The sequence below is a fragment of the Lissotriton helveticus genome, chromosome 1_1 (genome assembly GCF_964261635.1).
Source record: "Lissotriton helveticus chromosome 1_1, aLisHel1.1, whole genome shotgun sequence".
NCBI lineage: Eukaryota > Metazoa > Chordata > Amphibia > Caudata > Salamandridae > Lissotriton > Lissotriton helveticus.
The window spans coordinates 1,443,715,408-1,443,741,560 of record NC_136057.1 but is presented as its reverse complement, the minus strand read 5'-3'; the positions used below and the strand labels follow the sequence as shown (position 1 = coordinate 1,443,741,560).

The following is a 26,153-nucleotide window of genomic DNA, read 5'->3' as shown; positions in this document are numbered from 1 at the left end:
ATCTCTCTAGACCTGTTTGGTTTAAGATAATTGCTCTTTCTTCTCTGCTTTTGGTTGGCATTTGTTGTTCTCTCTAGTATATGTTTAGCTTATAGTTGCTGGCCTAATTCACATGTTTGATTGGAGTTTGCCGGTTTCTGATTGTCATTCAATATTATATTTGTCTTGGTCATGCTGTTGAGGCTACAAGAGTGATGCATTTTTGGTCTTGCAGTAGGAAAAGGCCATGCCAGCGGTAGGCAGTGAGCGACCCATGGCGCCCCTGTGCAGCGACCCACATGGGGCTCGGTACATGAACTCTCGGTGGAAATATCTGGCAGATCTGGGGCTGCAAGAACAAATGGAGAGCCTATGCCAGAGGCTTCTGAACACCCCACGGATACCCTGGAACCCATATCCTGGCTTTGTGCAGCAACTGCGTCAGCAAGCTCAAAGGTGACCCTCTCCAGATATGGCCCTAATACAAGCCGGTCTTCTTCTGAGATATCTCTGTGTCAATGCTCGCCTTCCTAAGGCACTATCTTCCTGTTACCAGTACTCAACTTTCCCTTCAACTTTCTCTTACTACAATCTGCCTTCTTGTCTTCTTTTTTTAACCTTCCTTCAACCCTTTCTCCTGCTCTTACTTTACTCTACAGAATAAATATTTCCACTGGAAGGAAGTCCTTGTTCCCCAGACATTGAGACTTTCATGGCAGGCCCCAAAGTACAAGGCCCTAGAGGCAACCAGTGCAGTGGTCAGTCCTTTCCAACCCTCTTTTTGCAGCTGACTAGTTTCCCCTCACCCCATCTCAGTTCTCACACTGGCTTGGTTGATGTGCTCCTGGTTTGCTGCAAACCTTGACCACCCCTTCCCACCTCTTCTCTTTGATTCCGTTTGAATAACCTTTTTCTCTTTGCTTTGTCCAGGATTTGTCTTGAGGGGTCTTCTCCCGTCCAGGGTCTCGTCCACCAAGCCAACATCTCACTGCACCCACAGGTCAAATTGGATATTGCAGGTGAGTCCAGCCACCATGGATAATATATATATTTTATATATATTATATACAAAAAACTTATTTTGCAAAAAATGAATAAAATATGATATATATTTTTTTTTTTTTTTGTTTAATAAAGTTTTATTAAGCATAAGAAAAATGATACATCATAATATCACAACAGAAGATAACGCAAAGTCAATAGGAGATAATCATGAAAGACAATTTTTGAGATATAGAAAAAGAAAAACGGTAAAGTAAAATCATGTAATTGAAGAAAACCTTATAGAGAGGAAAAAAGAAAAAGAAGGAAAGAGAAAAAGAGGAGGAGAGAAAGAGAAAGGGGGGTTAAGGGGGGGGAGAAGAGGATAAGAAGGTGGAGAAAGGTAGCCAGGTAAGATCAGACTTAATTTTTAAGGTGACAGACGAAGAAGAAGCAATAGCAATTCTATGCTCATCACACACAAAATTCCACCAAGTCTGCACAGACAGTTTAGAGTTATCCTTCCAGCAAGACAGGATTACTTTGTAAGCAGTTGCAATGAATAGGTCAAACAATTTTGCATTATAAGAATGTAAGTCCAAAACATCAGATATAGAACCTAGAAAAATATGCAACGATGAAAACGGTTCAGAAAAATGAAAAATACGCATACAGTATTTCCAAACTGATTTCCAAAAGGTAATAACTCGTGGGCAATCAAATAGGAGGTGTTTAAGTGTGCCTGGGTGAGATGAACAGGACCAACAAAGGGGAGAGGAGGAAGGGGAGAATTTGGTAATGCTTATAGGGGTAAACAGAACTCTATGGTAAATGAAAAAAAGTGATTGAGTAATACGGGCCGAAACCGAAGTCTTAAACAGTTTGGACCATAATCGATTCCAAGTATCAATAGATAACGATAAAGAGAAATCAGTTTCCCAAGCAACTTCATGAACAGTTTTAGTTCTAGGACCAACATTCTCTAATAACATTTTATAAATCAAAGCAGCTTTGGGTATTTGCTGAGTAAACAACGGGTATAGAGGGGTGGAAGGAATAAGGGAGGGAAGGGTATCAAACGTAGGTAGGGTAGATAGGTGAGACAAAATGGCATTAGCAATAATATCAAATTCATTACGATGTTGCACAGATAAATCAAACTTAGTTAGCATTTCATCAAATGAAAGAATGGATGAATCTGAAAAGAATTGATAGACAAACATAATATCCTTTTCTTTCCAATACTTGAAGTAGAAAGATTTACCCTTATATTTAAGATATTTGTTGTACCAAATACTAGAGGAAAGAAAAATCTGTAAGGGCGATGAGTCTTTTGAAAAAATATTGTGTAGCAGTGTATGGGAATATTTCAACACAGGGTAATGCGTCAAAAATGAACAGTTGGACATACAAAGGGATTGTTGAAAAGTGAAATCCTTTAACAAAGATCTCTCAACTACAATCCATCTGGGTACAGGGGTATCAGTAAAATCAAACGCCAATGAAAAGGCTTGTTTCAGTAAAAAGGCTGAGTGGTATGATTGGAAGTCAGGGAAACGAACCCCCCCTTCAGATTTAGGGCGTATAAGTTTTTGTAGGGAAATGCGGGGTCGCTTATTATTCCACAAAAATTTAGAGCAGATGGAGTTTAGCTTATTAAAATACAATTTAGGGATCTTTACAGGAAGCATGGAAACAGTGTATAAAATATGTGGGGAAATCATCATTTTTATAGTGTCTAAGCGACCCCACCATGAAAGGAAAAGAGGAGACCACGTCTGAAGGAGTGATTGAATTTTTTGAGTAAGGGAGGTAAAGGTCAGTTTGAGTGTGTCGCGTAGGGTGGAGGAGAACCAAATACCCAGGTATTTGATCTTGGAGGGACACCATGCAAAATCGGTGGAAGCAAACATATATTGGTAGCAGGAGGAGTTAAGGGGTAGGACTTCCGTTTTGGAGAGATTAAGTTTATAACCAGAAACAGATGAATATACGCGGACTTCTTCTAAAAATGGGGGAAGGGAGGAGACAGGGTTAGCCATGTAGACCAGAACATCATCGGCGTAGGCCGAGAGTTTCGTCTCAATCGAGGATTGTGTGAATCCCTGGATGAGGGGATTAGAGCGGATTTTAATAAGGAAGGGCTCCAGGCAAAGAATAAAGAGTAAGGGGGAGAGAGGACAGCCTTGTCTTGTTCCTCTGGATAAGGGAAAAAACTTAGAGAATTGATTGTTGACAAAAACACTGGCGCGGGGAGCAGAGTAAAGGAGTCTAACCAAGGAAATGAAATGAGGACCAAACCCAAACCAATGCAATGCCTTAAACATGAATTTCCAATTAATTCGATCGAACGCTTTCTCAGCGTCTAGGGAAAGGGCAGCTAAAGGGGCCTTGAAACGGTTGCTATGGGAGATTATATTAGTAAAAACACGGGCATTGTCTGCAGCAAGTCTTCCTTTTACGAAGCCAACTTGATCGGTCGTGATTAACAGAGGTATAAGGGATTCTAGCCGGGCAGCTAAGATTTTGGCAAATATTTTACAGTCGTAATTAATAAGGGATATGGGGCGAAAATTTTTGCAAAGGGAATGGTCCTTGTCCGGTTTGGGAATGATGATTATAAGAGCATCCAAAAATGAACCCGACGCTTTGGCATTTGCAATAAAAGAGTTAAAAAGTTGTAAAAGGTGAGGAACAAAAATGGAATGCAAGTTGGCATAAAATTCGATAGGGAGACCATCCGGGCCAGGGGCTTTCGCTTTCTTAAGGGAGTTAATAGCCTTTAGTATTTCCTGAGGGGTAATGTCAGCTTCTAATTGCTGAAATTCAGTAGGAATGGATGGAGGAGGGGGAAGGCCTTCAAAAAAACGAGAGAGATCCTCATCACCAGGCAGTGTATCATCTGTATATAAGAGTTTATAATAATTATGGAAAACCTGTGCAATATCCTCATCAGAGGAGACCTTCGTATTAGTGTTTTCATTAAGAATATAGCCAATCGATTTGCGTTCAGATTTGATTTTAAGGTAATTTGCCAGCATTTTCCCCGCTTTATTCTGACCCCCATGAAATTTGGATTTGATCTTTAAAAGGGTGTTGCAAGCTTCAACTGTGGCAATTTGATTAAGTTCAGATTTGGCTTTAATAAGGAGATGGAGAGTGTCAGGGTTCTTGGAAGAGAAGTAAGAGTGTTCTAGGGTCTTAATGTTGGCGAGTTGGGTAGTGTATTTGGCCCTGTTGAGTTTCTTCTTCCTAGATACATAAGAAATTGTAAACCCTCGCAGTGCAGCTTTAAAAGCATCCCAATTGTTTGAAACAGAAGTGTCTTGGGGTAAGTTGAGGGAGAAGTAATCAGAAATGAAACTCTTAACTTTAGACATGAAATCCGAATCAGAGAGAAGGAAAGTGTTAAATTTCCAGCGACTGAAAGACGTGGTAGTATGGGAAAGGTCAAAAGTGGCATACACAGGTGCATGGTCCGAAAGGAAAATAGAACCAATTTCAGATTTCTGAATAGCAGGGAGAAGAGATTTACTGACCAAAATATAATCAATTCTGGACCTAGTATGGTGGACATTAGAGTAGAATGTATATTCGAGTGACTCAGGATTACATGTTTTCCACACATCAAACAGGGGACGGGAGGCAATAGCAGACTGGAAAGCTTTATGAGTCTTGTCCGGTTGGAATTTGGAGGAGGATAGTCTATCCGAGAATGGGTCCAACCATTGGTTAAGGTCACCGGCTATGATAACATTAGGGCAATCAAAAGATGAAATGAGGATTTTGATATCATTCCAAAATTTAGGGTCAGGACGGACAGGACCATAGATATTGAGGAGCACCATAGTTTTGTTTTGTATAGACACTTTTGACATAACCCATCGACCCTCATTGTCCGATTGAGAGGACAAAATTTGAACATCGAGGCCTTTACGGAATAAAATAGCAACACCCCCTTTCTTATCAATCGCAGGAGAAAACACCACCTGACCCACCCAAGCCCTTTTGAGTTTCAGCGATTCGACATCTGTACAATGTGTTTCTTGGAGAAAAGCAATCTGAGCATTCAATTTGGATAGGTGGGACAATACCTTTTGACGCTTAACTGGGTTGCCAAGACCACGAACATTCCACGTTACGAAGTTACACATGATGGGAGGTATGGGAGGAGGGTAACAATTGGGTCCAATACACTGCAGGTAGGGAACTAAGGGGAGAGACAAGAAAGACAAACATGTTAGCAATACAAATCGGATACAAATAGGAAGACAAAATAAGAAGGAACAACACCATTGATATAGCGAGATAAGAATAACCATGAGGAACACTAGAGACTACAAGAAGAAAGACAAGAGGGGACACACAGAAGATAATCGAACATGAATGAGCACGGAATATGCAACAATGGCCTGTGAAAAGGAAGATAAAGAGAAAGGAGGAAAAGAGAAGGAAACAGGTAAGAAACAGATCAAGGCAAGAACACCCGACCTGAGAAGTAAGAGAAGAACCAAGGAAAGGAAGCATGGAGACGCCAACGCGGGCGCCTAGCCAGCCGAGCAAGGAAAACGCGGGAAAATAAGCAAGATATATTCGATAAAAAAGGGAAAATTGAGCAAGACATGACAGGAAAGAAACCGAGACAAGGCCACAACAGTCGTCAAGACATTAGAAAAATGATTGCAAAAAGTAGAAGAAAGTTAGTTTCAGTCATTGGTGTCCATCGTTGGTGGAGAGACGGTGAGAAGATAATCTCGGAGCTTCTGAGGATCATCAAAGGTACGGGAACGGCCATTGTGGGTTATCCTGCAGAGGCAAGGATGAAGAATTCCATATTGGATGTTGAGATCCCTCATGCGAGGACGCAGATTAAGGAATTCTTTGCGACGTGCATTTGTAGCATTCGAGAGGTCCTGGGATATGTAGATGGTGTGGCCCGACCATATGAGGCGACGTTTTGCTCTGGCAGCCTTGAGAACAGTCATCAATTCGGTGAATTCCAGAAACAACAGGATGATACCTCTGGGTTTGGTCGGGTTGGACGTTGGTCGACCCAGACGGTGTGCACGCTGAATGTTCAGTGGAACAGATTCTGGTTGGAGACCCAAAAGTTCGTATAGGAGTTTGCGGACGAAGGTCACCATGTCGCCTTCCCCAAGGGACTCCGGTACACCATAAATACGGAGGTTGTTCCGCCTGTTACGGTTTTCAAGGTCCTCAGTGTGAAGTTTCAGTTGTTGTATCTCCTTTTCGAGAATAGGGATTTTTGTGGATACATCCTGGACATCACTAATACGTTGTTCCAGTTGTAGGACTTTGGTTTCCATGACAACCCATCTGTCTTCAATCTGCTTGAGCTTCTCATTTGTTGCCACCATAAAAGGTTGTAAGCCACGAACCTCTTCCAAAATAGAGTCCAGCACTGGGTTTTGAGAGGTACGAATAGGGGACGGAGGGTCATTCTTGAGGCGTTTTGGGTTTGTTCCGGTGACAGACGCTCTCGCATGACCTGCGTCCTTAGACATGGTGCCAATAGAGGTGCAGACTAGAAGGATCGCAGGAATGGAAGCCAATTCAAATAGTAAAAGCTGTGAGACCCTAAAGGTATATGTGCAAAGAGTACTTGTTAAGAGACGTCCTGGGCGGGCTATCAGGCGGCTCTGGAGAAGCACCAACTGCAATCTATATGGCAGGTGTGAAGAGGCAACAAAAATCAGGAAGTCACAGGTAAATAGCCAACCAGGAAAGGAGTGGAGGAGAAAGCAGCATAGCGTCCATGGGGAATGGAAACCATGTGGTTTATGCGATAGGCAGCTGAGGGCAAATGGTGACAGAAATGGAGATAGATATCATGTGCGCAGATAACTCCTCAAAATGGCCGCCAATAAGTAACGCTAGTAGCAGCAGAGAAGCTGAGGCGGAGACTGGCGCCAAGTGTCATAAAAAATGCTGCAGAGACATAGTGTGCAATAGCTATGACATACCTTTGCAGAGTGCGACCTGTGGCGGCATTATGTGAGCAAGGACAGTGCCGAAATCGCCAAAAAACGGGACGCGAGCGCGGCGGCACAAAATGGCGGCCGCTCGCGTCCCTGAACTTGGAGCAGAAGCTGCAGCCCGAAAAGACGTCAAAGCGGCAATTTCAGCCTCCGCCGCCGCCCGCAATACACGGGGACCATGTTCCGCCGTGTAAGACCAGCTTTTCCCGGTGTCCGTATGTGGAATATCAGCAGTAACCCAGGAAAGAGTCCCGCGTTGTCACGGAGCTCAGCCGGGCAGCGCCATCACCCGTCGGCGCGTAAGCCACGCCCCCCCATGATATAATTTTTTATATCTAAGTTCTTCTGGTCACGCATTGGTTTTTGCTTAGTATAGGTCCACTTTTTTATCCATTTCCTAAATGTTTACACCCATCTAATAAATTCACCCTGATTTAGGAAATTACTTCAGGGGTACTCCCATTTTCACACACAAATATGAGTCCAGCCACCATGGTCTTTAAGGGGCCTGAGGGTTTGGCAGCTTAGAGCAGTTGTCGTCATCTTAAGGTGTCAGGGTATCAGTTGTGAGGTTAGCTGTACTTTGTTGAGGGTTCAGAAGTTAAAGAGTCACCCACTGCCATGTCCAGGCATTCACAGTATATCAGAGGTATAGCTGGGCACCATACTCTGGTGTCCAAGGGTATCCTGATTAAGTTCAGTAAAGGCATTATTGTATTCAGAAGGTGCCAGGCATCATACGTGGAAAATTGAACCTCAGAATCAATTTTCCCTCTTATGTGTTGGTAGCCCTGATTGCCCCTGACTCGCAGATTTTCAGAACAAAGAACTGATTTATAGTGAAGTTTCTCCTAATGCATATGTATCAGCTTGCCCCTGACGTTGAGTTCTGCAGAACATCTTTGTAATTCTCTCGAGCAGCTCAGGTCCACTTTGTGCCCAATGTGTTGCTTGCAACAAAAACAAGGTGATGGATGATATGCTTACATTTAAACTCAGTCAGTGGATATCACCTGGGGCCACATCCCAGTTCATCGTTTTTCACCCACCATGCCACCTCAGTTTGGACCCAGTCATATGCAAATCAGTTTACCCTGCTACAGTAAGAAGAGTTAAGCCCAAACCGCCAGGCCAGGTCCTCCCTGAACTGGAGCACACGCAACCCAAGACAGGTTTCGCTCTTATTAGGGCTCATCAGTCCGGTACAGCTTGCTTCTAGTTGGATACTGTGCCCGGGACCCAGGGCTGGGCATACCCGTCCCACTTAGGGAGTCATACTGAAGTATATGAAAAAGTGATGTATGGAATGCTTTAATTAACCTCAGCCACTGGTAATTACTTGGGACACATCCAAGTCTTTTGTTATTTTGCACACCACGCCACCTCAGTTTGGGCCCAGCCTTATGCAAATGAGTCTTCACCCTGCTCACCGAGGTCTAGCCCGATCTGCAGACTCGGAGTTTAGAGACAACCGGGCACCCTGATGCCGGTAGGGGATAGTTGACTGGTGAGCTTGAAGAGGGTCTGTGTAGCAACGTACACCACTTGTCTAAGGGGAGAAGGAATAGTGGGTAAAGCGAAAAAAGAGGCTGACACAGTGGTCAATCCTGCTCAGGAACAGGATGTTGAGTAGGACTTTGACTGCATGGATAGTGACTTTATGTGGATGTTCAGAAACTACAGCCTGGGGCGGCAGTTGTTGTGTTGAGAAAGGAATCCAATTGCAAGCTAGTGTTTCAGAACAGCCCGTAGGTTCTAGCAGAGGGTGAAGCAGACAGACAATCGGCAATAAAAGGATGGAATCTTCTTGAGACCTCGAGTCTCCCTTTGCCTTGTTATGTTTGAGGTCTCTCCTCTGTCCTGTGAGGTCTGAGACTGCGATCTTTCCTCGGTCTTGCAGGGGCTGGCGTCAGCCTTCTGTTCTATGAGTCTGACATCTACCTCTCTAATGGGAGGGCTGGGGACTTTTACTTATGCTAAGATCTCCACTCAGGTGAGATCTCTCATGGTTCACCCCTTCACCTGTGGAGGACTCCTGGTCAGACTGGGGCCTCCCTTAAGTCCGGCGGGGTCTGGAGCCTGTCTTCTGTTCTGTGCGATCTAGGGCCTCCCTCTGTCCTGTGAAGTCTGGGGTCTGCTCCCTGTTCTGTGAGGTCTAGAGTCTCTGTCCTGCCCTATGACCCCACGCTTTATGTATTGGAAGGGACTGACGCCATTCTCCTCCACAGGTGTTGGGGGCTCCTCGCAGGTCTGGGGCCTCCCTTCCATCCTGAGCTGCGTCCGCACTGAGTCATTGGCATCATATACATGGCTGGTCAACGACGTGACGTCACCGCTGCCATCTTTCCGGAAAACCAAGCCCTACACAGTGAGTATGAACTTGAGCCTCTTCTCTACTCCTCTGTCCCCTGTTTGCCCTCCTGTTCCCCCACTGCCTCACCAGCCCCAAGGCATCCCCTGCCCATCCTCTGACGTCAACTGCTGGGCCTCGACCTCACCTCCCCACTCCATCACGTGCACGGACCCTCCATCACCTGCTGGGACCCCCACCTACCCTCCCACCGTCCATCAACTTCTAGACCTCTCCAGCTACCTGTTCGACCTAAATGCCTAACTGGTGCTCTCCCTTCCACCTTGTGCTCCATCACGTGTGTGATTTATTTACCCCTCACCCCCCTCCACCATCCCACTCCTACTTTAGTTTTCAGGGCTGTTTCTTGCTCTCCCTACCAGGACCCCCCCCCCTGCAAACCCCCACCCCCAGCACACACATACACACAGGCTCACCAGGCTGCTTCAGGGAGGGCGGGGAGAGAGAGAGTGGGCGAAGAAGACGAGTTTAAACTGTATTTCCGTCTCCCGAAGATCCAGGTTCTCCCAGCCCTGACCGGTCCCTGCATCTTCACCGGGACGTTGTTCTGCCCTCCGTCCTCGGTGGACATCCTGCAGGTGTTGGTGATCATCGGCCTGGATGTGGAGCGCGCCGTCTCCCTGTACAGCCAGAGCGTCTGGGAAGACGTCACCCGCATCATCAACCAGCGACGTCACCTCGTCTACAGGTGAGCCGACTCTCCCTGACAAAACCAGTGAACAAGAAGGTGTCAACGGGCAGCCGTCTAGAAGGCCGCCAGCTGTCTGTAAAAGCTTCAAATATGACTGCATCCAGGGCCGGACTGGCCATAGCGGGCACTGGGCAATCCCCCGGTGGGCCGCACAGGTGGAGGCCGGTTTTGGGCCCCTGGGGGCTGTTTTTGGTACAGGGCCATTTTTGCAGCATAGCTGCAAAATCGGCCCTGTACAAAAATCGGACGAAAACCGGCCCCGGCAAAGAGCTCGGTGACACCTCCAACCCCCCCAGTGGGGAGGGGGGGCAGGCCGAGCACTTTGCCAGGGTCAGTTGTGGTTCCCAGTCCGGCCCTGACTGCATCGCCTGGGCACGGTAGTGACGAAACCGGCATCGTGTCGCATGCAAGCTATGTAGGCAGGCCCTTCGGCGCCCCCCATAGGGGTATGAAACGCTACAGAAATGTTGCAGTACTATAATACAAAATATCACATAGCCTAGGGTGCCAAGATCCCTTTATCTTTCCTGCTTCGTACCAAGGGGCCGTTAAAACTCTGAAATATGCAATGCAACCCCATGTCTGAGACACCCCAGTGATAGTATGACTTGTCAGACCCTTCCCCCCCCAAGGAAGAGTTTGAATTCTCCAACGACCCCTGCTTGCCACAGTACATCCCAGAAAAATGGGCTGATATGGGTTACTGCCCCTAATCCTGGTGGTGGAGGTTGTTTGCCTCAAGTGTCTTGGGGTCCTACTTTGGCTCTTCAAACTGGGCCAAGTACACCCTCTGCACTTTTCTTTTATAAATAGAGTTTTATATAGAGCACCAGTTGCGTTACATGAGATTAAGGAATTTTTCCAGAAACACAGGATGTTGCGCGTCCTTGCCGAGACTCGAACCCAGTTCCCCAGATTTGAGGTCAACCTCCCTAGCCGTTAGGCCAATTCCTCTCCCCTGATTGATTCTTAGGGTAACAAGGATAAGAAGTCCTGGGCCTAATTTATATAAAGTTCGGCAGCCCATTTCAACATCAGGTAGACGGAGTAAATTACTCTGTCACCCTGATGGAGATCGCATCTGGCTAATTTAGAAAATGACTGCAAAGCTGGCGGTAATTTAAAAAACATTGACAGGAACCACCCTCTCTGCGGTCGCTGTCAATGCTGTTTACAGTTTGGTGCAGGGTTCTGTCAACAAGAAGTAGTCATGCACCCAAATTTTTTTTTTATAAAAAAAAAAGAAAAACCCAAAGCTGAATTTGCTTTTTGAAAATAAAAAAAGAAGATGCTTCTGCTTGCCGTGGGAGTCCTCTCCCATAGTGAGGGGAGCATTTATCAGTTTTCACTGCTCCTTACTGGCAGGGTTTTCCTGGCAGAGACGGCCAGTGAAAACTGACTTCTAATTCTTCCCATCTAAATTATGTAGGCAGCATTAAAGGTCCAGATGACAATTGGAGGGGTTTAATCATGGTGGAGACAGAATAGTCTACGGCCTGATTAAATCTAAGGTTCACCCACCTTTAAATTTTGCGAGTGGACCTTTATCTTGGTGGAATGTATACTCCGTAGTTGTTGTGACGGAGCATAAATACTGTATATAAGTCGGGCCCCAAGGCTTTTCCTGGAGATAGTTTGGGGAGGGGGAGCTCAGAACACACACAATATCTAGCGTATTGTCCTGCCCAGTGCATATTTTTGTTAATATGAAAATATTTCGATCTTACAGCAAAATGCATTACTGCCCACTCCAAAAATGGCTCAGTTACATTATTACAGCCTCACCTACGAATTATTGTTAACTGCTTTTAGCATTTACTTTGTCAGGTCTGCCCAACCGATGCCCGTCATCGGTAGTTGTCTTTCAAGTCGGAGGCGGGGGGCACTCCTCTCTGGCAGATTCAACCTTCAGGCTGGTGCAGATGGGTGCTCATTTTTGGTAGTCACAGCCTCTGAGTTGGTGCAGATAGGTAATCATCTTTTGTAGATGCAGCCTCCGGGATGGTGCAGGCATGTCCTCACAGGGGATAGCCTCAGGCATGCAGCCCCAACACTAGACCTTTGGGGCCTGAGGCGCAAATGCCAGACACCACAATGATATTGGATAGCATCTTCATACTACTCACTACAGAAGCTGCACTTAGAGAGTGGGGGTCCTCTCACAATTTGGGTTGATGCTGGCTTTGCTCCCTGAAGGTAGTCAGCTACTTCTGGGTGTTTCACATACAGGGAACACACTGGGCTTCCTTCATGATCAGCCTCTCTTCCTGCTGGGCCAGTCACTTTCCATCCCCCTTTGAGCAGTCAGGCAGGCAGACAGGCTTCTAGGCTCTAGGTAGAAACTCAACTTCTCCAGCAAGTTGCAGATTAGTTATGATTTGCCCCTACCCCTGGGAGATGGGCTGAAATGCAGAAACTAGCCTAGGTCTTACAGTAGTACTCTGAAGAGCATCCAAGGGCGGCTCCTCTATTTGAGCAGAGGAGCACCTCCCTACTTAAAACCCTCCCAAAAACCCTGAAAAATAAAATGGAAATATATTACCATTTTATTTTTCATCGCCGAGCGTCAGGATGGGTGCGGGCCGCAGCTAAGTGACTGCAGCAGGGAGAGGAACGGACTGTCTAATGCACTTGTTTAATGTGCGCATGTCTTTTACCCTGGCTGTCTTGCGACGGGCAGTCACATATGCACACTTAAAACATCTCTAACCCTCCTGTCTTAAGACAGCTGGGTTAGAGCAAGTGCAAGCCTCCAGAGCGCTGTGCAGTGCCGAGTGACGCCGCTCCCTCCAATCGCGTTCAGGTACGTTTTTATACATTTTTATTTTATTTTGCTCGCCCGCCCCACTCCCTACCCCTCCCCGTAGATGCCAGTCGCCACTGAGAGCTCCTCCTTTCCTGGGAAGAAGAATCTGGAACTGGCACCAAGTAAATAGGTTTCTACCCACTTTGTACTCCTTTTTAGGTCTTGACCTCTGCCAATGCGCTTGCGCATTTCAGATGTCGAGACATATAGAGGTGGAACAGGAAAGCTGAACAAGAGGGCTTTGGCAGGAGGATTACGCAGAGTGCATGTGCCTTTGCACGCGCTTGCCGTTTGCTCCCCGAGCTGCCTCGCATTATCGCATCAGACCCGCCACAGCAATGCCGAGAGCTTCACACTTCAAAGGAACGCTCTCCCCCGCCCCCCTCTGCGCAATGCCTCTTCTCTCACCCTTTCGCTATCTCCCCCGCCCTCCCACCTTCAGCCTCTTCCTCTGCAGTCTCCGCTGGACCTGCCCTCCCTCGCCATTGGTATGCACAGCGCACTCTCTCCCCCCTCCCTCCTCCTCACAGCGCTACACGAAGGTTGGCACCCCGGCTTGTTAGTAATTAGGTCTCAGAAGGATTACATGTTAAAAAGTTAGCTGCCGTCAATTCAAACCAAATGCTATGCAAATTCCTCACGTCCTGCCTTGTCGGCACCACCTGTCCGCAGCTAGATCAAGAGGGGCTCTCCTGTCAGAGGTTAAGCTTAGGTCCAACGCTTGTGCCACACGGCGCATTTCAGCATGTGTGTGTTGTTTATTCTGATATACAAATCAACTTCCCTCAGATTTCTTCCGCCCTAAACTACTCCTTCTGTCATGCCGATGCTCACTGTCTCAGCCAACAAAGTTTGCTTTTTCATTGACAACGGTCTACAAAAATACCAATCTTTCATAAAACTTGGTTTCATAGGCATACGATTTTGTTACGTTGGATCTGCTTACTTTCCTAAATAAAAAATTCGAAAAGAGGCACATTTTCTAACTTTCACTTGAGCACCACTGCATATCAGAGTAACTGAGAGATAATTGATAGGTGCCTTTTGCTTCTAAAAAGGACTGAAATTAAGCGAAAAAAGGACTGTCCATTCTAACCAATGCATCCTTTCCTACAGAAAGACTGTCCTCCCAGCTGTGGCCTACCTGCCCATAAGCAGCCTTGTTTTTACTAGATATCCATCATATCGAATTAGTCCAGTAAAATAATAAAAGTGATTACGCTTAGAAAGGAGTAGAAAGAGTACTTTTTTTTAAAGTGTGCACACACGCAGTAATGTATGTACAACTCCTACATACACACTTTCTTATACACTCTTTCTCTCTCACACACACACACTCTCTCTGTCACACACACACACACTCTCTCTCACACACACACACACACACTCTCTCTCTCACACACAGTACAGCCTTCTACCACCAACACTCTACCACTCTATCCGCCACCACCCTATCCACCACTCTATACACCACCACTCTAGCGCACACACTCTAGCGCACACACTCTAGCGCACACACTCTAGCGCCACCACTCTAGCACTACCACTCTAGCGCCACCACTCTAGCGCCACCACTCGATCCGTCCACCGCTCGATCCACCCACCGCTCGACCCGCCCACCACTCGATCCAACTCCACCCTCCAACACCACCCTACAACTCCACCATCCAAACCCACCCTCCAACTCCACCCTCAAAATCCACCCTCCAAAATGACCCTCCAGCTCCACACTCCAACTCCACCCTCCAACTCAACACTCCAAATCCACCATCCAACTCCACCCTCCAACTAAAAATCCACCCTCCAACTCCACCGTCCAACTCCACCCTCCAGCTCCACCCTCCAACTCCACCCTCCACCTTCCAAATCCACCCTCCAAATTCAACTCCACCCTCCAAATTCAACTCCACCCTCCAAATCCAACTCCACCCTCCAAATCCAACTCCACCCTCCAATTCCAACTCCACCCTCCAACTCCACCCTTCAAATCCACCCTCCAAATCCACCCTCCAACTCCACCCTCCAAATCCAACTCCACCCTCCAAATCCAACTCCACCCTCCAAATCCAACTCCACCCTCCAAATCCACCCTCCAAATCCACCCTCCAACTCCACCCTCCAAATCCAACTCCACCCTCCAAATCCAACTCCACCCTCCAAATCCAGATCCACACTCCAAATCCACCCTCCAACTCCACCCTCCAACTCCAAATCCCCCTTCCAACTCCACCCTCTAACTCCACCCTCCAAATCCACCCTCTAACTCCACCCTCCAAATCCACCCTCCAAATCCACCCTCCAACTCCACCCTCTAACTCCACCCTCTAACTCCACCCTCTAACTCCACCCTCTAACTCCACCCTCTAACTCCACCCTCTAACTCCACCCTCTAACTCCACCCTCCAAATCCACCCTCCAAATCCACCCTCCAAATACATCCTCCAAATCCAACTCCACCCTCCAACTCCACCCTCCAACTCCAACTCCACCCTCCAACTCCAACTCCACCCTCCAACTCCAACCTCCAAATCCAACTTCACCCTCCAAATCCAAATCCACCCTCCAACTCAGTATGAATTATTTTTTAAAAAAAACATTGTTATTTGTAAAATCAATACTTCTAAGTCACGTAAATACAAAACATGTTGCATTAATAATGCTATAGGTGTCACATTGTCAAATAATTAAAGTATTACCATTGTAAATGACAAAGCTATTAATTTCACAATTTTCAAAAAGAACACATAAATAACAAATTTGTCATGTACAGGACAAATAACTCAAACTTTCCTAATGCGAGACCTATTGCATTGCAAATGCTTGTTCATATGGGATGTGGATCCACTTTCTAAAGCCTCAGAACCCATTTGGGTTGGTTCTCTATGAAGTGGCATTGTCTGGCTGTTCCTTTGACACAGTCTTTGTCCACGGTGATGACTCTCACAGCAGTTAACGGTGATGCTGGTTCTAAACAGGATTATACAAAACAAGGGCGCAATGGGGTGTGAGATCTCTGCACCTGGCTGACATCAGCCTTCCCAAAGCAGTAATCCGGGACAGACAAAAGGGAAGATTCTGCCTAGAAACTTCCTCACCTTGAACAACGGAAACAGCAGAACCTCCCTTCACTCCTACCATCTACTAAATGGCAGTATTCTGGAATATTTATCAGTAGCCCTTTGCCAATAAGAGTCTAATTGAATTACTAAGGGTAGTCCTGTCTCCATCCTTCCTCCCTCCAGTGTCTCTGCCTCTCAGTCATAGGAATGAAGGCGGTACACTTCCATATTCTGGGGAAGCTGTATCAACCCTTCATCTTGGGCTGTGCTGAACCAGGGGCTGTCCAAAAATGGATCCTTGTGATTCCAGTACTGAGACTCTCATCCCACACAGAGCCTTACTATCACACATGTAATGAGATTTATATGTTTTTAGGTTTCGCCTGGCGTCCGCTGCACAGCAGCGTTCGCGCAGGCGAAATCTAATGTTAGAACAATACTGGCTTTGGTCCCGCCTTCTCTTCCATTGGCTAGCTCCATAAATGGAGGCTACCCATTGGAAGAGAGATCTGTCCGTCATTGCCGGAGCAGATTCGTGGGCGTTCCGGCCATTTTTACTCATCCCGCCCCCTTGCGATCGTCATGCGGCGGTGGGCGGTGTTTATTTATTTATTTTTTACAGCTTTGTTTTCCACCATTTCGGAAGTATCCTTTGCAGGGGTGGGTTGTGCGATGTCCCGCTGTCCGTTCCCGCCCCTCTCCCGCTGTCCGTGTGCACGTTCCTGCCCCCCCTCCCGCTGTTCGTGTTCCCGTTGTCCGTGTGCCCGTAGGTGCTTTCTGAGGCTGGTAAGTGAGTTTACTTGCCGGAAGAAGTCCTGGTGAGTGCTCCCCTCCCCTCCCGCTGTCCGTGTGCCCGTTCCCGCCCCCCCTCCCGCTGTCCGCATGCCCGTTCCCGCCCTCCCCCTCCCGCTGTCCGTGTCTCCGGCCCCGGCCCCACTTGTAAATGCTTGTTTGCTGTGGGAAGGCCTGTCTGCGCCCAGATGCAATGACAGACTCGCCATCCACCACACGCTCAAAACTGTACCACCTAAAATGTTACTTGAAATTTACATAAAATGTAGTGTAAATGAAATGTGTGAGTTTCTCCTTGCGCACCTTTACTGAGCCAAAGAGAATAATAACGCACAGCAAGAAAACTCTGTTAGTTGTTGTGCTACATAGAGTTTACATGGTGCAACATCTAAAGCCGTCGTAAAGCCCTCCAAAAACTTCCTGCCCCCCATCCCGCTGTTCGTGTTCCCGCTGTCCGTGTGCCCGTAGGTGCTTTCTGAGGCTGGTAAGTGAGTTTACATGCCGGAAGAAGTCCTGGTGAGTGCTCCCTTCCCCTCCCGCCGGCCGTGTGCCCGTTCCCGTTCCCGCCCCCCCTCCCGCTGTCCGCATGCCCGTTCCCGCCCTCCCCCTCCCGCTGTCCGTGTCTCCGGCCCCGGCCCCACTTGTAAATGCTTGTTTGCTGTGGGGAGGCCTGTCTGCGCCCGGATGCAATGACAGACTCGCCATCCACCACACGCTCAAAACCGTACCACCTAAAATGTTACTTGAAATTTACATAAAATGTAGTTTAAATGAAATGTGTGAGTTTCTCCTTGCGCACCTTTACTGAGCCGAAGAGAATAATAACGCACAGCAAGAAAACTCTGTTAGTTGTTGTGCTACATAGAGTTTACATGGTGCAACATCTGCCAGCGCCCCGGACCTGATTACACACATTTCCTGCACCAATGACAATTAATATATCTGGACGCTGACAATGTCACTATAACTTCCTTTGTATCGCGATGATTATGATTAGTATAATTTACAGTGTACAACGGGACGGGTCCAGAAAAAAACTGTTAGAAGATGATCGGTGGGTGCTACTTTGTCATTTACAATGCCAATAGCTCAAACTTTTCCAAAGGCGAAACCATTGCATTGTAAATGCTTGTTTAACCTGGCACTGTTCTGATATTAACTACTGCACACTATCTTTGCTTTGTTTTCTTGAATTTGATTCTGTACACCTGTTCCAGTCACACTAGCTTCGCTCGGTGTAGGAAAGCGCGTCAGCCTTCAGCAAGGCTCACGAGGCGCTGAAGGCTGTTGGGGGACCAATCAGCTACCCGGTTGGTGAGGGGCCGGGGAGAGGGCAGGTTCTGCCTTTAAATGTGCACGCATGGTGCGTCTCGAAGGCAAGCCCGTCTGCGCCTGTCCGCCGCCGGCCAGGGCCAGGGGCCAGTTACTATGCCCCTTTCCTCTCCTATGATAGGAAAGATCTGCTGACTCTGAACAGGGAGACTCACAGCATCCCTAGAACACTCATGACTTTCCTGGAGGAAGCAGGGCTATTGAGTTCCCCCAGAAAGGAAGACCTAGAGGATGGTTGCCAGGTCAGTGTCCACACGGAGCACAGGGTGATGAGCGTCACCCCCACAGTGGAAGTGAGAGAGCGGACCGACACCCAGGTTATCTATCTAAATACACACTCCTTGACTAAGCACCAATATGAAATTTTCCATCTACTAGATTTGGAGTCTCCAGAGTTGTTGCTACTAACGGAGTCGTGGCTCAAGGTGGAATTATCCCCTGATATACTGACAGCGCTCCCTAATGAGTACTATATATTGTCAGCTAACAGGGAAGAAAGGTGGGGGTGTTGCAGCCATAATTAAAAAATCCTTTAAATGTACCAAATTGCCCTCGCTGGAGTGACCAGCGGTAGAAATGTTAGTGACTCTTTTGAAATCTGCTACTGAGGCATTTGTGTGCATCTTGATTTATAGGCCTCCTTACGACATGAGGGAGTTTGCCCAGGCTCTCGCCGAAGCCATAGCCCCGCTAGTAGTAGACCATGCCAATGTTCTCTTGATTGGAGATTTAAATTATTGGGCAAATAATGAAGACGGGGGCCTCAAGCCTTGGACCTCACAGCTGCCTTAAGTGAATTGAACCTGGTACAAGTAGTGAATTCATCAACTCACATTAAAGGCCACATTTTAGATCGAATCAGGACTTCGAAACTTCTGGTGCAGATCTTGAGCATAGTCCCATGTGGGTGGTCAGACCATCATCTGATCTCCTTTTCGGTAACTAGGCCAAAGGAGATAAGCCCTCCAAGGGGACTGACGATCTCATTTTGGAACTGGGCTCGTGCTAACCGTAGGGATTTCTGTAAGGACCTGGGGAAATTCGTGCTGGTTCCTATGGAGGATATTGACGGTTATGAGCAAAAAAATTTAACTGGCTGAAGGGGTTTAGGGACACCCCCACCCGTAGTCATAGCTCCAGCAAGACGAAAAGCCATTAGGCTAATAAATGGTTCTCTGCAGACCTGAGAATGGTGAAACTCAACTTCCGACGTGCTCTGAAAACCAGATATCTCCCATAACTCAAATATATATAAGTCACTCGTAAGGCAAACCAAAGTAAGCTACTTCAAGAAAAAAATCTTGAAGGCACCCAATACATCCATGGAGATTTCTAGGATCGTTAATGAACTATCTAGTCTAGACAGGATGACTCTTCCTGTCACACCCTCAAAGAGTTTTTGTGACACTCCAAATGCCTTTTTTGTGAATAAGATTTCAGCAATAAAAAAGAGCATCCCCATGGGCTATTCCACTACCTACTCATCACCAGATGACATGAATAGCCACACGCTCTCGTATCTTCCTAATGTTTCGCAAGAATATCTTATGGAGTTAATGGTGAAAGTCAAATCAGGATCACCTAACGACATCTGCCCGCGATGGTCCTTAGAGAGGTAACATCCTCTTATGGAGACAGTCTTCTACAATTTCTTAATTACTCTATTGACTCGGGCATTGTGCCTAAATCTTTCGAAAAAGCAGTTATCGTACCCCTCCTTAAAAAAGTGGGGACAGACCCCTCAGATATGAAGAACTTTTGTCCAGTGTCCCTACTCCCGTATTTAGCTAAAATCTTGGAAGCCCATGTTGCTTACCATCTCTGCGCTTTCATAGAGAGTTTCTGGACCAGTGTCAGGCTGGGTTTCGACCAGCACACTCCACTGAAGCAGTGGTCACGTCGGTGTTGGACGAAATGCGAAGAGAAGTGGATAAGGGGAACACACAAGCTCTGGTGCTACTAGACCTGTCAGTGGCCTTTGACACGGTGGACCACACTTTGCTGGCTGACCGTGTCAGGGCTGCAGGGTTACGGGGCACAGCATTTAACTGGATGATATCATTCCTGATGGATAGTTCCCAATTGGTTAGACTCTTCCCTTATTCCTCTACAGAGGTTAAGGTGAGCTGTGGAGTGCCCCAGGGGTCTTTTCTTTCCCGCCACTTACTCAATATCTATATTCAACCTTTGGTCAGATCCCTTAAGATGATGGGAGTGAACGCTTTAAACAACTACGCTGACAATATGCAACTGCTGTTTGCAAATCAATAATAGCGATCCAGCTAGACAGCACTTTTAAAACACCATGCTATTCATCCGGGGATGGTTGAATGATAACCATCTGAAACTTAACTCTGATAAAACTGAGATAGTCCTTACCAAGAATAGCACTGCCTGTTGGAACCCTGTGTGATGTCAAAGTGAGATGGGTTCCCCTCCTACTCCGAAAAGGGAAGTAAAAAGCTTGGGGGTGCTCATTGACGAGGACCTCTCATGTAAACAGCAGGTCAGTGCAGTGACCTCAGCCTGTTTCCTGCAACTGCGTTGGATAAAAAACCCTGATCCAAGTTATCTTGGCTCTGGTTATGTCCAGAATTGATTACGCGAACTCTCTCTACCTGGACCTGCCGAAATCCCTCTTGCGTGAGTTTCAGTTAATACAAAACCAGGCCGCAAGGCTGATAGTTCACCTGCCCAGAGGGGGCTCTATCGCACAGGTGACTAAGGACCTCCACTGGCTGTGCCTGTGGCGCAAAGATGCAGATTTAAGGCATGCTGCACGGCGTTCAAGGCATTGCATTTGAGCTGCCCGGGCTTTGTGAAAGCTTGAATGGTAAAATATCACCCGACAAGAGAACTGAGATCAGAGCGCTGTACAGAGCAGCCCCCAAAACCCGTTACATAACATATAGTCTTCCATAAACCTAAGCCATAATAATCATAAGAGAGAGTTTGTGATCCAAGATAGCCATTCAGGTGTCATGCCAGTGCGTCCAGGGATTTCTGCTTCTAGGTGAGCAAAATGACAGTGATGTGAGGGTCTCAGAGTTGAAATAGGTTAGAACCGTTTTGTTATGTTAGGAATCTGCGTAGTAAAATCCTCTTAACCTTTTTCTTGAAACCGTTTGACGATGGGTTCGATCGAACTTCTGGTGGGAGAGAATTCCCTATTCTCGACGCAGATCTGGAGAAAGTACTGGCATAGGTCTTCTTTTTTCTGAATCTCGGTTGTTCCAGCAAGTTAGAGTTTATACTTCGTATGGATCGTCCACATCCTGAGATCTTGAGCTTTTGTGTACCTCGGTGTACCATGTGTCTCATGGTGCAGGGTTCCATGCATCATGCACAATATTTCCAGATGGATACTTGCATCAACTGGTAGCCAGATGGGGGACTTTAAAGCAGGTATAATATGGTTGCAGCATATGGATTCTGTTGTCTCACTGGCAGGGCCGACTTTAGCACTGGCGGTGCCTGGTGGGACAATACCCCTATCACCTCTTACTCGAATTACCTCATGACCACCCAGCAAAAGTGCCCCCTTTCTCTCCATAGCCCCTCTCTCATATACATTTCATTTGTTTTAAAGCGCTGGTAAAGGCTGACTTTACTAATAAGAATGTATGTCTACCCAGACAAACTCTTTTCAGCAACAGTAGGAATAGATGATTAAAGACTGGGGGGAAAACATAACGTCGTATCTGTTTTATGCAGTTTGCATGCAGCTCTTTGATGACAGTTTGTAACAGTCAATGTTCTATTTTCGGGTTGTATCTTATGAACTGCAGTGACAAAAGGGTCTCTGTGACAAACACAGTAGTCCACTCAGGTATCCACATAAAAAACTGTTCTGTGATCTGCATGGTATCATTTTTTTTGCAGCAGGCACAGTAATCCTCTGCGCCACTGTATGGCGACTCAAAACTGCCACTAGACAAAACTCTGATCTCGCTCTCTAGCAGGAACTCTAATCACAAATGTTATCTATACCTTTTTAATGGTTGCCTGAAAACTGGACCCACAAGGAACTCTGGAGCATGTGTTTTTAAATCATAAGTTATTGCTAAACACAGCGCCCTACTGAGGTCATCACCTCTTCCCCAGATCAGCACCCAGTGCAGCTGCACCAGTCGAACTGCCCTAAAGCCGGCCCTGCTCACTGGTCTCGGTGGCATTCCACTCTACTCATTTTACCTATTTGATAAAGTTAGAAAATTTGCCAATTGTGCCAGTTCCAACCTCTCCATCGCAAATAGTGACCTTCTCGTACTTCACCCAATGGGCTACTTATCCACCAAGGATATGGTCAAATGAATGTGTCTTTGGAAGTACGACGGGTGCCCTGATGTGAGACACGTAGCTCATTGTGCTTTAGGATCCAAGCTGCACCTCGTTGATGAGTTCCAGCAATATGGACACCGTTCTAGGATTGCTTGTGTCCCTGTGTTGAGTGGACGAGGCCTGGCAGTTCGGGCTCGACTGTTCCTAATGGAGCAGGACCAAGATGGATTTAGTATGGCTGCTCCCCATCTGATGTGGTGCAGCAGACAAAAATACAAAGTGGAATGCATCTCTTGAAATTGAAAATTCGCCCAACTCCATGAGAGCTCTGCCACTGGTTCCCTTACACCAAATTTTTTGGCAATCGAGGATACGTACAATCTGGAGCCATGCTTAGATGAAATACAACCGGCCCTAGCTAGGAATCTGTACGTACAATTCAGGCACGGCTCTCGTCCTTTGCGTGCATTTACTAACAAATGGTCCGGCAGTTCTGCCCTGTGGTGCCCAGCTTGCAGAAGGGGAGAGGAGACCGAATTTCATATATTTCTCTTCTGTCCTGGATATCAAAAAATCAGACACAGATGGTTGGCACAACTGTGCATGAACCTAGGTACATGACGCTATAAAGAAGCATTTAAGCTCCTAAAATACAACACTCAAATGGCAATTGTTTATGCTGTATCCTGTTTTTTAAGTTCTATGTGGTGGGGGCTAAAGTTTTTTTTAGGATCCAGTAATGGATTTAATACTGATTGATTTTTAACTGTTACTGCAATAATCTTATCTTGTTTTATCTGGGTGTTAGCTTTTTAATCAGTTTTTTACATACTGTATGTGTTTGTGAACGTTCTTTTACGGTCCACGGACTGAAATAAAGAAAGATTGAATTAAATTGGAAATTGCCAGTACCGCATAATTTTGCAGGCCTTTCATCACATTTTGCTGTTTTCCCCAAAACAGGGTTCCGTTCAAACCTTTGATTCTTGTGTTAAAGATTGTCCTGGCACCTCTCAAACATACCCATACCAAATCCTGTCCCATTACTCCCTGCTCGAAACGTATTTTTTTTTTGTTTGAATATGTTTATTGTAGTTTGTCATAGTACAGAATACACATATGCAGTCATTGCGAATAAACGGCGCTGTTACATAAGACAGGAAGTCCCAGACTTCGCGAATCACCACCCCCCCGTGGAGGTATGACAGCAAAGGGGCAACTTAACAGGAGCACGAGCAAACAGCATGACAGGTTCATATAGCTCCAGCACATGCGCAATACATTAGCGTCCAGTAGTGGCAGTGTCTATCGTTGATGCACAGAACCCCTGTGCAGTGGCTGCATAGCCCAGTCTAATTCCATATAGCACTCAAGGCATACCATGACCGGAAAAGCAGGTCAGTTGTTTACATTGCCAAGTAATTGCACATTCAAAATTGTAATCGAAAACTATCAACCATAAGGAACAATCCTAAACATATAGGAAACCATTAACCAGGCGGTGCCTAACCGCGATCACGTGTGTGTGTGTGGAGCTTGGGATACTGAGAGGAGTGAGACTAAGTATGACTTGGTGACGGGAACATGGTGAGCTCGGTAGACTTCTTATGTATAGCAGGGCATGTGGGAAATGCCGTGTCGAGAGAGGGGGGGGCGGAGGGAGCAAGGAGGGAAGTAGCAAAGGGGGAGGGGGGGGGCGGGCGCGAGAGCAAAGACGACAGTGGTGATGGAGAGCATGGGGAAGTCACTCACGCAATCCCATTCTGCAAACACACCTGGTGATAGGTCGTCAGGATACCATCCCACTCCAGCGCAATAGGATACATCCTAAGCCCCGCCGTTTCCTCTCGGTGCAATGCCACACTCTCAGCTCTCGCCCAATTATCCAGCGAGTGCCGCCACTGCACCGTTTGAGGGGGCACATGATGTTTCCAACGCCTAGTAATAAGACGTTTTGCCGTGATCAACCCCAGATCCCAGAATCTCGTTCGCACCCTCGTCTGTTTCGTTCTTCTAAATAACCCCAACAGACAAGCTTCCCAGGTGGTTGGTAGGGTGCCCCCCGTCGCTTTCGCCAAGGTAGTCGACACTGCAGACCAGTAAGGCTGCAGCAAAGCACAGGACCAAAGGACATGTAAAAACTGTGCGTCCACAAGGCCACATTTAGGGCATGCTGTCGCAGTGAGTCCGAAGTACCTATTAATTTTGTCCGGGGACAGATATGCTCGTTGGATCACGTAGTACTGTATAACCTTGAAGCGTGCATTACGCGGTATATGTTGCGATCCAGCCAGCACTCTCGCCCATTCTTTGTCAGTCCAGTCCCGTCTCCTATCAGTCGCCCATTTGTCCCGTAGGCGTTGAGGGGAGACATGTGTATGTGTGTGCAACGCTTGAGCAAGCCAGTATACGAGATGAGAGCCGTGTCCCATCACATGCAAGTATTGGATAAGCAGGTGAATCGGTGGTTCCTCCGCCAGTGGTCCCCAAGCCCTCGGCAAGGTGTGTAGTAGTTTTGCGTGAGTCGGGAATTGCCCCACCGGTAACCCTGTGTTGTTTGCTAGCGTCTCAAAAGGAAGCAGCGCACCATCCGCAAATAGGTCGCCTAAGCTTTCTAAGTCAGCCGCTCCCCAGCAGTCCAGCAGGGGTGCCGTGAGTATCTCGGAACCCCAGGGTGTGCCCAGTAATGGCAGGTTAGGTGCGTACGGCTTTACCGCTGCAGTAAGTTTCAGGCCTCTGAGGAAGCACTTCCTCGCCACCTCCAGGTGGAGTTGGTCCTGAACATGTGACCTAGCCAAAGGATGAAACAGTGCATGGATCTGGGAGATCGACATGATAGTCTCTGTAGTGGCTGTGTCACTCAGATTGCGCCCGCTCAGCCAGTAAGCTACCCACTGCAGTTGCGCAGCCAAGTAATACAGCTCGTGGTTCGGGACCGATAGCCCACCATTCTCTGTCGCAGCATAAAGGGTCCTCAACGCCACCCTGGGACGGCCTTTGTTCCAAATCAATCGCCTGTGCAACGTGTCCAGTTCGCGAAATGTGCGAACTGGCACATAGACCGGCAGATTTGCATAGAAATATAGGAGCCTAGGCAAGGCGATCGCCTTCGCCAGAGCAATACGGCTGAAAACTGTCAGCGGAAAAGTGTTCCAGAAGGAAACTTGCGTTGTGAGCGAGGAAATCGCCCTCGTGAGGTTGCCATCCAGTAGGTCTGCGGTGTCGCGGTACACACGGACCCCCAAATATCGGAATACTGTGGGGTACCATAGTAGTCGCTCGCCCATCACCTCGACATCACACTCAGGGGTGTCTGCTGCAAAAGAGTACACTCCCGACTTCGCCCAATTGACGCGCAACCCCAACATTTCGCCAAAGGTTCGAAAGATGTCCGTTAGTGCGCGGGGGAAACAGGTCAGGTCCCTGACATAGAGTAACAAGTCATCAGCATAGAGCGATACTGTGTGCATCCCATCCATCAACCTAATCCCCCACGTCTCACCAGAGGCTCGCAGTAGTGTCGCCAGTGGCTCCATCATGAGCGCGAATATCAGTGGGGAGAGGGGACACCCCTGCCTCGTGCCCCTGCGGACTCGAATTGGGTCCGAGAAGAGCCTGTTCGTTCGAACCCGCACTACAGGTGCTGAGTAGAGGAGTTCCACCATTCGGAGGTACGCCGCACCCAGTCCGAACTTTTCCAGTACCAGCGCAAGGTAGGGCCACTCCACCGAGTCGAATGCTTTTTCGAGGTCGAGGATGACACACCCCGAACGTGACCACCGGGACACTGCCTGACTCTGCACGCGAAAGAGTCGTCTAATATTGTAAGACGTGCTGCGGGTAGGAACTAATCCGTTCTGAC

General features: G+C 47.3%; 1 protein-coding gene across 1 annotated transcript in view; it reads left to right on the top strand.

Moving 5' to 3' along the window:
* The first annotated feature begins 226 nt into the window (after positions 1–226).
* Positions 227–26,153, top strand: part of LOC144773298 (uncharacterized) — a 247,026-nt gene continuing 221,099 nt past the window's right edge. Inside the window, exons 1-4 of the mRNA XM_078658242.1 lie at positions 227–435; positions 910–998; positions 9,188–9,327; positions 9,825–10,018. Coding sequence (XP_078514368.1) covers positions 227–435; positions 910–998; positions 9,188–9,327; positions 9,825–10,018 — 632 coding nt within the window. The remainder of the gene's footprint in view (positions 436–909; positions 999–9,187; positions 9,328–9,824; positions 10,019–26,153) is intronic.